Raw genomic sequence first — 14,022 nt, forward strand, 5'->3', positions numbered from 1 at the left:
CGACCAGCTAAACATATACATTGCAATCCTGTCGAAATTGAATTCTGATGTATACTAAATGTATTCAACTACTAAGTACTCCGTTTCCCCACACATATACAGTGATCCCTCAACTTACAATGGCCTCAACATACAATAGATTCAACATACAATGTTTTTTCTGGACCATTGTAACTTGAAACCAGACTCAACATACAATGTACAGACAGTCCACATCTGTGAGACATGTCACAACTGGAGGAACTGACCAATCAGAATGGGCATTTTTCTGGTAAATCACCTGTATTACTGAGGTGCAAGCACTGACTGATAGCGCCCCCTACTGTACAGAGAGGAACTACATGTTCTGTACTCCTTACCTGTGCCAGGGTTAGCTGTTCCTTTGGACACCAGGTAAGGGCGGCTCCATTTGGGACGCTGTGTGTACTGTATAGGACCCTAAAGAAGCTCCTGTCCTCTACTTAAACCATTGTTTCCCAAGCAGGGTGCCTCCAGCTGTTGCAAAACTACAACTCCCAGGATGCCCGGACAGCCAACGGCTGTCCGGGCATGCTGGGAGTTGTAGTTTTGCAACTGCTGGAGGCACCCTGTTGGGAAACACTGACCTAGACAGTGATTTACAGCTCCCAGCAGATCTTTCTTACTTTTACATGTAAGGATTTGCTTTATCTATATTAGTTATCTACTTTTTTTTTCTTTATTCCTCACTTTTTCCTATTTTTTGGATGACATTTTGGTGGCTTCAGAACCAATTACCAGGTTTCCATAGAGTTCTGGTCTCAACATACAATGGTTTCAACATACAATGGTCATCCTGGAACCAACAATTAATATTGTAACTTGAGGGACCACTGTACTTAATCACTTATTTACATTTTTATGCCACACCCCAGAGATATATATATATATATATATATATATATATATATATATATATATATATATATATATATATATATAATATTTGGACAACCACTTTTTTTTCCACATCTGGAACCAATTGTTAAAGCAAGGGGATTCGGTAGCAGTATAGTGCTGCTTCCCCCAACAGTATTTTTCTGCATAGTGATGCTCCGTGCCATCTGGTTATGCAGGGAACTGCAGCAAAATCCATTTACTTGCATAGGAGCACAATACACTTTTCCAAAAACCAAAGTGGCAAGGGGGCTGTTGTGCAAGGGAAACACACGCTGTTTAGTAGCACACGGTCTTTCCTTGCAGTATGAGAGAAAGGGAAGTGTCAACAGTAGCGCAAGGGATGTAGACACCGTGATTACTCTGTTTAGGCGGTTCAGACAGCAGAAATTCTGCATAGATGCGGAATTATGGGACCACGTTAATTTTGCCGGAATTCCGCCTCAATGCGGAATTTCTCCAGACTTTGCCCGATATTCATATGAAATATAGAAATGAATACTCAGAACACATTTTAAAAGTGCTTTGATTCATTAAAAAAGTTAAAATTTTGTGCGAATTCCGCATGACATTTGGACAATATCCAGAGAAAAGGAAGTCCCATTGATTTCCATGGGCTTCCGCAGCTAAATTCCGCAAAAATATAAGACATGACTTATATTTTGTGGAACACGGAATGCGGAGTTTTAGATGCAGAACGTCCGCTGCAAAAATGTTGTTGTGTGAATGAGACTGTGGAATCCCATTGAACTCAATAGGCTGTAAACACATAAGAATTTCCATGCGGGTTTCATTGTGGAAATCCATGCGGAAACTGCCGTGTGATCATAGCCAAAAGCATGTTCTGACTACTGACTGACTGACTTATGTAAAATATGAATGTCTCCTTACCTTGAGGTTGTCTCCCCAGTTCCAAATAACCGTTATACCTTTTGCTGAGATCACAATGGCGTCACAATTATCCTTCACTTCAACACCATTCTTTTTCTCATATTCCATGAAGCTGAAAGACAAGTTTCAAGTGGTTTTGGGCACGTCATGTTCATAAGTCAGTCTTCTTACTGGTAAAACAACTGTCTGTCCAATTATTTAAAGGGGTATTCCAGGAAAAAAAACTTTTTTTTATATATATCAACTGGCTCCAGAAAGTTAAACAGATTTGTAAATTACTTCTATTAAAAAATCTTAATCCTTTCAGTACTTATGAGCTTCTGAAGTTAAGGTTGTTCTTTTCTGTGTAAGTCCTCTCTGATGACACGTGTCTCGGGATCCGCCCAGTTTAGAAGCAAATCTCCATAGCAAACCTCTTCTAAACTGGGCGGTTCCCGAGACACGTGTCATCATAGAGCACTTAGACAGAAAAGAACAACCTTAACTTCAGAAGCTCATAAGTACTGAAAGGATTAAGATTTTTTAATAGAAGTTATTTACAAATCTGTTTAACTTTCTGGAGCCAGTTGATATATATAAAAAAAAAAAGTTTTTTCCTGGATAACCCCTTTAACAACATGTAAAGAATAATAAGATTTATAAAACAACCTAATACATGATAAAGCAAGATTCAATAATCATGGCTACGGAAGTCTATAATTCTACTCAATGGGCCTCATTTACTAAGCTGAAACCGACCAGTTTTTGTCGGGTTAATTTGGCGCAGAGTGTGTGCGCCAGAAAAATCCACACTATGAAAAGCCGAAAAGGGGGCGTGGCCGGCCCATAAAAGGGCGTGGTTTCAGAACCCGACCTATTTACTATTGAATTCACAGAAAATCCTATGGATAAATGGCTGGAAATATCCACCTAGAAAAAGCTGATCAGAAAATTTTCCCGACTTTTTCCTATAGTAAATAGAGAGGAATCCTGCAAGTCTGAAACTACATTTCCCACTAGTAATAACCCGAAACTCTTAGTAAATGAAGCCCAAGGGGTGGTCTATGCAGATGATGGGACAGATTATAGCCCCACCCCCTCGTGATGTCACGTCCCACCCCCTCAATGCAAGTCTATGGGAGGGGGCGTGACAGTCGTCACGCCCCCTTCCATAGACTTGCATTGAGGGGGCGGGGTGTGACATCATGATGGGCGGGGCTATCATGTCACGAGCCTTGTTGTTATATAGTAAATCTGCATGTAACTCTGTATTCTGCCTGTGTCTGACCAGTCTGCAGTATAATAATACTCTGCAGAGCATCTGTAAAGAAAAGGGGTCTGATTATTATAAGGTCTCTCTGTTATTGGATATATTGGTGTTTTTATCTCGGTTGCTTCCAAAAAAACTAAGTTGGGGTGCCTGGGGTCTTCTAGATTCTGACTATGGTCCTCATTTACTAAGGCTTTTCAAAGTAGATTTTGTAGGGTTTTATGTGTTGCATGTGTTATGCCACAGAATTTCCGACAAAAGATCCCCAAAAAAATTAAATAAATAAATAAACTACTAACTTTCCAACTCTACAAAGGGGCGCGGCCATTAGGGAAAAGGAGCAAGTCTCCAAAAATAACTACATTTAAATAAATAAATGATTACTAATGTTTCCACATACAATTTGGTGGCTTTGAGCTCTGGAAAACCCGACAGCTCAAAAAAAGCAAAATGTAGAGAAAATCGCCAAATAAAAGATACAATAAATACCATGGAAATATATCTGTTGGAAACAAAATCCCACAAAGAAAACTACACTCCATACTTAGTAAATGAAGGCCAATGGGTGCAATCTTATGGATCAAGCAGATTGAAAGCAAATAAAAGAAAGGTCGGCAGAATTTGTAAAGAATAGAAATTTACCGCTGGTTTACACATCAGCAGGGAGGACCAGTGGTGGTTTTCTTCTTAGGCTGCTAGGCTTGTGGGGACCAGTTTAGACCTAGTCTAGCCCTGCTGCTTGGCCTAGTACTGCCTAACACACTTGGCTTGACAGTTGTCTCAGGGTCTATTTAATGAAAAGTTCAATGGAAAACTAAAGTTCTCAACAGAGCTTGTGTCTAACATCGGTGATCCACCAAAATGTTCTCATTTACTGTAGACATTTAAAGTATCTGACGTTTCAGGTAACTTTTCAAGATGAGCTGCCCTGTGTGTGTACATGAGGAGCAGTACTGTTTCTGATCATTACATAACTTGTATATTGCATTTTTGTTTATAATTTTATAATTCCCCGAGATCTGGTGGGTGGATATACCGTATATATATATATATATATATATATATATATCCACCCACATACGGTATCTCTCATTTTCTCTCTCTCTGTTCTCTCTCTGTTCTCTCTCTTTTCTCTCTTTTCTCTCTCTCTGTTCTCTCCCTCTCTCTCTGTTCTCTCTTTTCTCTCTCTCTGTTCTCTCTCTCTCTCTCTCTCTCTCTGTTCTCTCTTTTCTCTCTCTCTGTTCTCTCTCTCTCTCTTTTCTCTCTCTGTTCTCTCTCTCTGTACTCTTCTCTTTTTCTCTCTCTTCTCTCCTTTTCTCTCTTTCTCTTCTCTCCTTCTCTCTCTCTCTTTTTCTCTCTCTCATAGCAAGTGTAATTTTATTTCATTCCGAATATTCTTGTATACAACAGATTGAATTTAGCTGATTGTAACAGGTGGAGAGGGGGGAGAGAAAGAAGCATTTTTGTCTGATAAGAATTTTGCTTGATATATGAAGTTTGTTAAAGCATTTTTTTTTAAAGAATATTTATCCAGCCAGGTATTACTATCAAAGTTTCTCTCTCTCTCTCTTTCTCTTTCTCTCTCGCTCTTTCTCTCTCTCTCTCTCTCTCTCTCTCTCTCTCTCTCTCTCTCTCTCTCTCTCTCTCTCTCTCTCTCACTCTTCTCTCTTTTCTCTCTTTTCTCTCTCTCACTCTCTTTTCTCTCTCTTTTCTCTATTCTCTCTCTCTCTCTCTCTCTCTCTTCTCTCTCTCTCTCTCTCTCTCTCTCTTCTCTCTATTTTCTCTCTCTCTGGCTTTCTCTCTTGCTTTCTCTCTCTCTCATAGCCAGTGTAATTTTATTTCATTCTGAATTTTCTTGTATACAACAGATTGAATTTAGCTGATTGTAACAGGTGGGGAGGGGGAGAGAAAGAAGCATTTTTGTCTGATAAGAATTTTGCTTGATCTATAAAGTTTGTTAAAACATTCAGCATTTTTTTTAAAGAATATTTATCCAGCCAGGTATTACTATCAAAGTTTCTTACAGCTACTAGCCAGAACAGAGCATTTCAATATAACTTTTTATTCAACAATAATGAGTAATGGAATAAATATTTTATCACCCACTCTTGGCCATCTACGAAGACTCCTTCTGGACTCACAATCATGTAGACATTATTAATATTTGCTGTAAAATATATTATGTTGTTTTCTCCTGCCGTCGGTCTGTGTATGGTGATATGAAAGAAAGGAGTTTCAGAGTGGCAGTCCATGGAGAAATCATATGTACATTTTCCTTCAAAGCTGAAAGTTCTGTCATCAAAGGTCTTAAAGTGATACATTCCCCATGTGCTACAGTATTTTACGGAATCTTCTGTCTTTTGGACTGTATGAGAAAAGAACAAAAATATTTATTCCACAGAAAAGCATATATAAATACCAATATAAACCATAGTGCATTATATTGACATTGTATTACAGAGAAATCTGTAAGAATTTTAAAGTAGGCACAGTTTTCTCATCGTGTTCATGATTCTGCCAGTGTCACAGGCCTGTAGGAATTACCCCACTCAGCCAACGGTGGCCCGTGGGCAGTGCCTGCATGGTCTAAACCACACAGGAATCAGGAAGAAAACTGATGTGGCAGGGGCAACAGAACAGGATCAGTCAGTATAGCTTGTTTATTATTTTTACAATAATAATATATATATATATATATATATATATATATATATATATATATATATTTTTTTTTTTTTACACCGGACAACCCCTTTAAATCAACTTAGACATACATTGAGGTTCACAGATTATAATAGTGTCCTAAAATATGAACATATGTAAGCTAAACGTGATACTATAAGAGTGTATTCAATAGTACTGTATCCTGTGCATATTTGTTCAGGATTTGAAGCTGTGTTCAGTCATTTAGTTCCCAGTGAACTCTGCAGCATAAAATCTGCAGCTTCCAATCCTGTGCATCAAATATGAGCAGGATACTATATGTGTGAATACAGCCTAAAAAAACATCTTAAGGCCTCATGTACATTCACTTGTGGTGATTTTACTTTTAATGTAAACTTTCTAAACTAGTGTCTTCCAGTACATGTGTTTTTGTAGTTGCCTTTTTTCATTACAGATGTCATTTATTGATCAGGATATATAAGAATTTCTCTTCAAGAACCAATGCAAAAATGTACCAAAAAACACGTTTACCATAGGTGTTTTTAAGAAGAGAATTTTTTTTTTGAAAATAGCAGTATTTTGTTAATACCAAGCTGTTAATACCGTCTACCATGCCCATTTACAGTTATGTCAGTAAAAAAAATGTCATACCTCTTTGAATGCAGCAATTTTGGGTGGAATTTATGATTTCTTTTTTTACTTTCTTCTTGTCTATAAAACAGTATCTTTTAGAGTTTTTGTTTGTTTTACCAACTGTGTTTTTTTTTTTTTCCAAATTAGTGTTTCTAGATAATTTTGGATGCATTGGTAATTAATTTACCACTTGTGAATAAGTCGCAATAAGTCGCAATTGTACACCAAAAAGCGGAGTCGACCACCCTCAATGGTGCTCTAGAAACCTGCTTTACAACACATTCTTCACTATTATAGCAATAGGTAATGAAAATAATGATGGCAAAACTTAGAAGTGGAGGCCATGTCCTTTAGGTTGCTCTATGTTTTTTTTTTTTTCTTTTTGAGCATTTATCACCCTGAACATGTTTTCTGTACCATAAATACAACCCCTTTGGACACCACAGCCACTTCTGACATAAGAATTTGCATTGTGAAGTTGTGAAGATGTTGTTTGTTTTGGTGGACTTGCGCATTATTTATCAAACATTGTGTGACTATGATAAACTATGCACATGTCCGCCAAAAAACCTGCAACAAAAATGACTTGAAAAAGGACATAAAAAAAACAACTTCATTACTAAGGCTTGGTTCAGACTACAGAATATGCGAATGTAATTCTGGAGTGCGGCAGAATTCCATTGCTGTAAGGGAATTCTGCTGTAAGTTCACACTACAGGTATTTCTGCCACTTAAGTTCTGAAAAGAATGATTTTAGTCATTCTTTAGGCAGAATTTGCATTGGAGAAATTACCATCTATGGGGACGGCAATGCCTTCATGGTTCAAGCGCCAATGAATTTCAAATGACAACTAAATAAATATTTTTGGATTGCGAATGTATCTGCGGAATGAGGGGACACAGGTAGGGTGGATAGAATTACAGGAAAATGGAAAGGATTGGAGTGGAATTTTTTATCATAGTAGGGAATATGGTACAGGAATATAGGTAACGCGATTGGGACAGGACTAGACCCCAGGGAATTTGCTATGGGTGAAGTGAGTGGTGGCGAGCCTTGAATCTCAGGGCCAGAGAGTGAGGCATAAGATTATAGTTAGGTCTAGCCGAACTGATGTCATATCAGTGTAGTTGTAATAAACCCAGGGGGATTGTAGTGTTTGTTCTAAGACAGGTTATACATGTCTGCCCAGCCATGGGCTGTATGGGAGACAGATCACGCCGAAACAACCTTTGGTAACTACTGACAGCTGATAATTGAGCTTAAATTTTTTTAGAACTCTTGGGTTTTACCAATCAATTGAGCCAGTAACCCAGTTACCTACTTTCCTTTTGGTGGTAATTAACCCTAATTGGCTGTAGTCTCGATATCCAATTAAGCACAATTAACAGCTGTCAGTACATTTACAAAAGGCTGTTTTGGCTTGATCTGCCCCCCATACAGCACCCGGTTCAATTATCCTAACCTTCATAAGCAAGTCCAGTGGCTTTCAAATAAAGATTATATAATAATAACCCTAAAAAGCATTATCCCCATAGAAGAAACACTGCAATCTCCCAGGATTGAATGCAGCTACATTGATATGACATTCGGCTAGACCTAACTGTAACCTTATGCCTAACTCCCTGGCCCCGCCATTCCAGGCTCGCCACCACTCCCAACCACAGCAAACCACAGCAAATTCCCTGCCACCATTCCGTTACCAATATTTCCATACTATATTCCCTACTATCATAAAAAATTCCACTCTAATTCTTTCCATATTTCTGTAATTCTATCCACCTTCCCCATGAACCCTCGTTCCGCAGACACATTGGCAATCCAAAAATATTTACCGTATTTATTCAGTTGTCATTCAAAATCGCACAAATTACCTCTACATAGCTCCTTTCAGAATTAGAGATTACATTATTGGCCTGGCCGTTACTGTCATATGCCGCCGCAATTTTTATTTGGGATTATCTTTAATCTATCATGGGAAACCCCTCCAATATAAAGGATTTTCATTTATTAATGTACACTGACAGTCTTATTAGTTGGCTACTGTCTTATACATTACACTGAAGTCACGGTTCACAGCTCTCCTCTGACCCCCACAGTTATTCTAGTGGCCCATTCAACATGTATTTAGTGATAATAAAATAAATAAAATGGGCCACATAAAGTAATAATAATAAAAAATATTAATAATTAGAAAAATATTTTAAAAAGAACATGGACCCCTGCCCCTTCTCATAATATCTGCCACCGTATTTTTAGGTCCCTGACAGCTAACACAATTTTTTCCCTGGTTCCAATTTTTTTTAAAAATATCTAAAATTTGTTCCCTACTTATTACTGCATCCCGACTGCATCACTCCTACATCTTTGATACTCTCTGATACTGTACACATCCTTCACCACTACATATTCTAAACCACAACATTAATATAAAAAGGAAAATAAGTGGAATATATCTACACATAATCATATGGGATATGGGTTCTCTCACTTTTTAGCCAGAGTTTATGTACTTTACTGCTATACGAGCATCAATGTAATCAATATCCCCCCGTACAGAAACTATATAGTGACTACAGTAGTTACATCCAGTGACTAAAAGGTGATATGTTCTCTGAAGACTCTTTTTTCTTGTCAGACAAACACCTATAGTGTCCCTATTTCCTCACAAAGTAATTGTGCTCTGCCTTAACAGTGCCCCACGCTAATAGTGTATAGTAGCGCCACTTATAGCTAGCTAGTAACCGATATTACAACAAAAATAGAGAAACATAGCCGCACATCCACCATTTGTATTTTGATGCACTTGCTTCTCAGCATAACTTAAAAGCAGCTTGTTCATATACATTTTGATCAAAAAGTACAAGCCCACTTGCCACGTCAAGGCCATCTAGTCAGAGTGGGTCCCTAACCTGACACTGGTGTAGGGCCGGGTGGCATCCACTGTTGCTGAGAAACCAAGCCCACAGGGGGAATGACCCAGTGGGCAGGAAGCCCCACTGCTGCCCGACCAAGCCCCTTCTGGGGCCTCTGGGCCACACCACCCCACAGACAAAGCATCTCAGAAGCAATGGCTGCCAGAGAGCCCCACACCAGTGTAAACACCTACCATGTAATTCCTACCAAAGGGCTGGGAGCAGTGGGGCTGCCTGGCCACTGAGTCGTTCCCCCGGTGGGCTTGGTGTCTCGGAGGCAGTGGTCACCGCCCGGCGCTACGCCAGTGTAGGTTGCCTTGACATTACGAGTGGGCTTGTACTTTTTGATCAAAATGTATACTAACAACCTGTTAGTTTTTTATATTATGCTGAGAAGCAATTAGATCAAACTACAAATGGTGGATGTGCGGCTATGTTTCTCTATTTTTGTTGTACATTAGTAACCGATATTAGCATTGCATGTAGGTAGTAGCTAACATCCTTTCCCCCATATTAGGCTAGGTTCACATTGCCGTTGTGCTCCGTCTCGTTCTGGGTCCATTCAGCTCTTTTTTGCGTTGAAGGGTCCCAAAAGGAGGAGTTGGAGCACAATTGACTCCCCCGGGTTACCATCAGGTCCCGATGGATCCCATTGACTTGAATGGGATCAGTCGGGAAACCGGGAATTTACCACAGAGAAAAAAATTGTGCATACACTTTTTTTCTCCACTAAACTCCTGTCGTTCCAACACAGAGCCCGACAACAATGTAAACGAGTCCTTTGCAAGCAAGGTAGGTAGTAAATAGCCTGGCCATATTAGCTAGGCAGGTATGGTTCTAGACAGCCTACTAATACTTGCTAAGCAGGTAGGTAGTAAATAGCCCCATATACTTGCTGGCAGGTTTGGTTTTAAACGGCCTACCTATATTTGCTAGGCAGGTAGGTAGTAAATAGCCTGGCCATATTAGCTAAGCAGTTAATATGACATAAATACAAAATAAAATAAAGTCTCTTATAGTACCCACACTTCTAATCTAAACAGCCAACTCTGGTCTGGTGTGGGCAGCACAGTGACATCACTGTACCACACTGTCCATGCTGGTATGCAGAAAGCTTGAGTTACGCATACACTGAGGGTTAAGGAGCTTTAGCCCTCTGCTCCTCTACTGGGAGAGCATAGCAAACGTGGGACGTCCCGATGCATGCACTTATCAAGACATTCTGTGTGTGCAGTGGCCATGGTGGGGAACAGATGAGAGTGGCCCACTGAGGAGATTAGCCCATTTGGCATTTGCCAGAAATGCCAGATGGTCAGTCCAGCCCTGATCTTGTGTTGCATACATGGTATATTACATTAATACACAATATACGGACCAGTCTGCCTTCGGATCACAGTCAAAGTGACACAACTGCAAAAATACTAGTGATCTTATCGTAAACAGTTAAGGGGGTAGCCCCATGCTTCAAGTAATAGTTCTATCACTAGGTTTATAAGGTCACATTACAGAAGCATCCAAGATACAAATTCTTATTGGTGCTATTAAAGGTGTACTACCGTGGAAAACTTTTTTTTTTTTTATCAACTGGTGCCAGAAAGTTAAATAGATTTGTAAATCACTTCTATTAAAAAAATCTTAATCCTTCCAGTACTTTTTAGGGGCTGTATACTAAAGAAAAATCCAAAAATAAATGCATTTCATGTGATGTCCTGACCACAGTGCTCTCTGCTGACCTCTGCTGTCCATATTAGGAACTGTCCAGAGAAGCATATGTTTGCTATGGGGATTTTCTCCAGTTCCTAAAATGACAGCAGAGGTCAGCAGAGAGCACTGTGGTCAGGACATCACAGGAAATGCATTTCTTTTTTGGATTTCTCTTTAGTATACAGCCCCTAAAAGGTACTGGAAGGATTAATATTTTTTAATAGAAGGGATTTACAAAACTGTTTAACTTTCTGGCACCAGTTAATTTAAAAAAAAAAACCTTTAAGGTTGACTGAATGTGTTCTTGAATCTTGGAGTATAATATTATAATCAGATACTGTTGTAGCTTGTGGCCTATGACATTTTAGAATTCAGATTCAATTTAGGTTGCAGTGACCTAAGACACATTACATTATGTACAAAATCAGTCGCATTGTTTAGACTTGGTTACATTTAACCTTTTGTTATGAGAAGAAACCATGCACATTTTGCATTATTTTTCCTCATATAGTTCTCCACATAGTGGAGAAGAGAAAAGGTGGGTGGCTGCACACTAAGATAATAAATGTCCAAACTGTACTGAGATTCTGAATGCACTGTACCCGTAGTGCCAATAATTAGTAAACAGAATAAAAATGGGTATTCAGACCTCAAGGAACAGTTAGTGGGATGATGATTAGTGATGAGCGGCATAGGCCGTATTTGAATTTGCGATATTTCGCAAATATATGGACGAATATTCATCATATATTCACAAAATTCGCATATTCGTTATATTCGCTTTTTTTATTTATGCACATATGCGAAAATAGCTGCACATATTCGCGAATATTGAGCCCTCCCTTCTTTATAGGGAACTTATGGGCTGGTGCATTTTTGCCCGTTGAAACCAATAGACCCATTGTGGTCTATGGGGATCTCACGGTATGTAAAACTGTAAGATAAGCAGGAGGGTCTCGGCAGTACAGTGCATGGGAAACTGTGCGATGGTTCGAATCCCGGGGTGGGATGGAGTGTAACAGTGTTGTGGTTAAACTTTACTTTCCTGGAAAATCTGCTGAGTTGCCCATAGCAACCAATCAGATCGCTTCTTTCATTTTTCACATGGCCTCTGCTAAATAAACAAAGCAATCTGGTTGCTATGGGCAACTCAGCAGATTTTCCTGGAAAAGCTGATCAGTTGCCCATAGACACCAATCAGATTGCTTCTTTCATTTTTCACAAGGCCTCTGCTAAATGAAAGAAGCGATCTGATTGGTTGATATGGGCAACTGGACAACTTTTCCTTTGCACAGGTTTATCAAAACCTTTCCAGAGGAAAAGTTTCTGAGTTGCCCACAGCAACCAATCAGAGTGCTTCTTTCATTTTTGAAAAGGCCTCTGAAAAATGAAGGAAGTGATCTAATTGGTTGGTATGGACTTTTCCTCTGTACAGGTTTTGATGAATACCCAGCCTTACACATTACATCCAGTTTCAATTAACCCCCATACCCATATTTGGTACTCCATTAACCTAGATCCCACAGTTCAAACACTCAGTTAATTGCCAATTGACCTAGTTCCCACTGTTCAAAGGCTTTCTTAACCCCTTAAGGACACTGCCCTGTTTCACCTTAAGTACTGAGCCCTTTTTCACAATTCTGACCACCGTCGCTTTACAAATTAATAACTCTAAAACGCTTTTACCGAATATTCTGATTCTGAGATTGTTTATTCGTGACATATTCTACTTTATTTTGGTGGTAACTTTTTGGAGTTACTTGCATCCATTTTTAGTGAAAAATCCCAAAAAGTCATGAAAATTTTGGAAATTTTAAATTTTTCTAACTTTGAAGCTCTCTGCTTGTAAGGAAAATGGATATTCCCAATACATTTAATTTTTATTCACAAATACAATATGTCCACTTTATGTTGGCATTAGAGATGAGCGAACTTACAGTCAATTCGATTCGTCACGAACTTCTCAGCTCGGCAGTTGATGACATTTCCTGCATACATTAGTTCAGCCTTCAGGTGCTCCGGTGGGCTGGAAAAGGTGGATACAGTCCTAGGAAAGAGTCTCCTAGGACTGTATCCACCTTTTCCAGCCCACAGGAGCACCTGAAAGCTGAACTAATTTATGCAGGAAAAGTCATTAACTGCCGAGCCGAGAAGTTCGTGACAAATCGAATTTACTGTAAGTTCGCTCATCTCTAGTTGGCATCATAAAATGGACAAATTTTTGCTTTTTTAAAAAAAATTTGAGGGCTTCAAAGTAGAGCAGCAATTTTCAAAAATGTCATGAAAATTGTAAAATCTGAAGGGACAGATGTTACAGAACTACAACTGCCTGGGCAGTCTAGGCATGCTGAGAGTTGTAGTTTGGCAACATCTGGAGGGCTACCGTTTGGGCACCACTGTAACAGTGGTCTCCAAACTGTGACCCTCCAGATGTTGCAAAACTACAACTCCCAGCATGCACAGACAGCCTTTGGCCGTCTGGGCATGCTGGGAGTGGCAGTTTGGCCTTCCTAGTGGCTGCCACAGTAAAGATCACTTTACTTTCACTTTAATTTTCACCCATCTCCCTCCCCCCCCCCCCCCCCCCCCACCGTCGTTTCCCTACCTGTGCCTGTCTCCAGCGACAATCGGGGGTCCCCACGCATCTTCTCCTCCAGGTACCGGCCTCCATCTTCTCCCCACATTCCCCACGACATCCAGGGGTGGGCAGAATGGGGGTTTGCCATGGCAACCCACTGTCCTGCGCTGCTATTGGTCAGAATCAGTTCTGACCAATGGCAGGGGATAGGAGGAGATCACAGCACTGCAACCTCGCTCCTAGCCCTAAGGATGATCAGGGCTGTCACTGACAGCTCCGATCATCCTATTATCCGGGTGATCGGGTCACCAGAGACCCGATCAGCCTGGAATAGCAGAAAATCGCATGCCTGAATTGACATGCAATTTTCTGCGATCGCCGCCATGGGGCAGTCTCAGGACCCCCCTGGGCGATGTGCTGGGATGCCTGCTGAATGATTTTAGCAGGCATCCCGGTCCTGTCCCCAACCTGCTAG

The 14,022-nt window shown here is 40.0% G+C and overlaps 1 protein-coding gene across 9 annotated transcripts in view; it reads right to left on the reverse strand.

Annotated features, from left to right (window-relative positions):
* The window catches only part of LOC130276903 (mucin-5B-like), a 221,592-nt gene that overhangs the window by 182,661 nt on the left and 24,909 nt on the right, over positions 1 to 14,022 (reverse strand). For 8 of the 9 annotated variants that reach the window (XM_056526902.1, XM_056526903.1, XM_056526901.1 and 5 more), the window contains 2 exons: positions 5,162 to 5,420; positions 1,807 to 1,918 (listed from right to left, as the gene is read on the reverse strand). In XM_056526902.1, the coding sequence (XP_056382877.1) occupies positions 1,807 to 1,918; positions 5,162 to 5,376 (327 nt within the window). In that variant the 5' untranslated portion in view covers positions 5,377 to 5,420. The remainder of the gene's footprint in view (positions 1 to 1,806; positions 1,919 to 5,161; positions 5,421 to 14,022) is intronic. The other variant, XM_056526904.1, reaches the window with a different exon arrangement.

This window comes from Hyla sarda, chromosome 6, assembly GCF_029499605.1.
Source record: "Hyla sarda isolate aHylSar1 chromosome 6, aHylSar1.hap1, whole genome shotgun sequence".
NCBI classification, from domain to species: Eukaryota; Metazoa; Chordata; class Amphibia; order Anura; family Hylidae; genus Hyla; species Hyla sarda.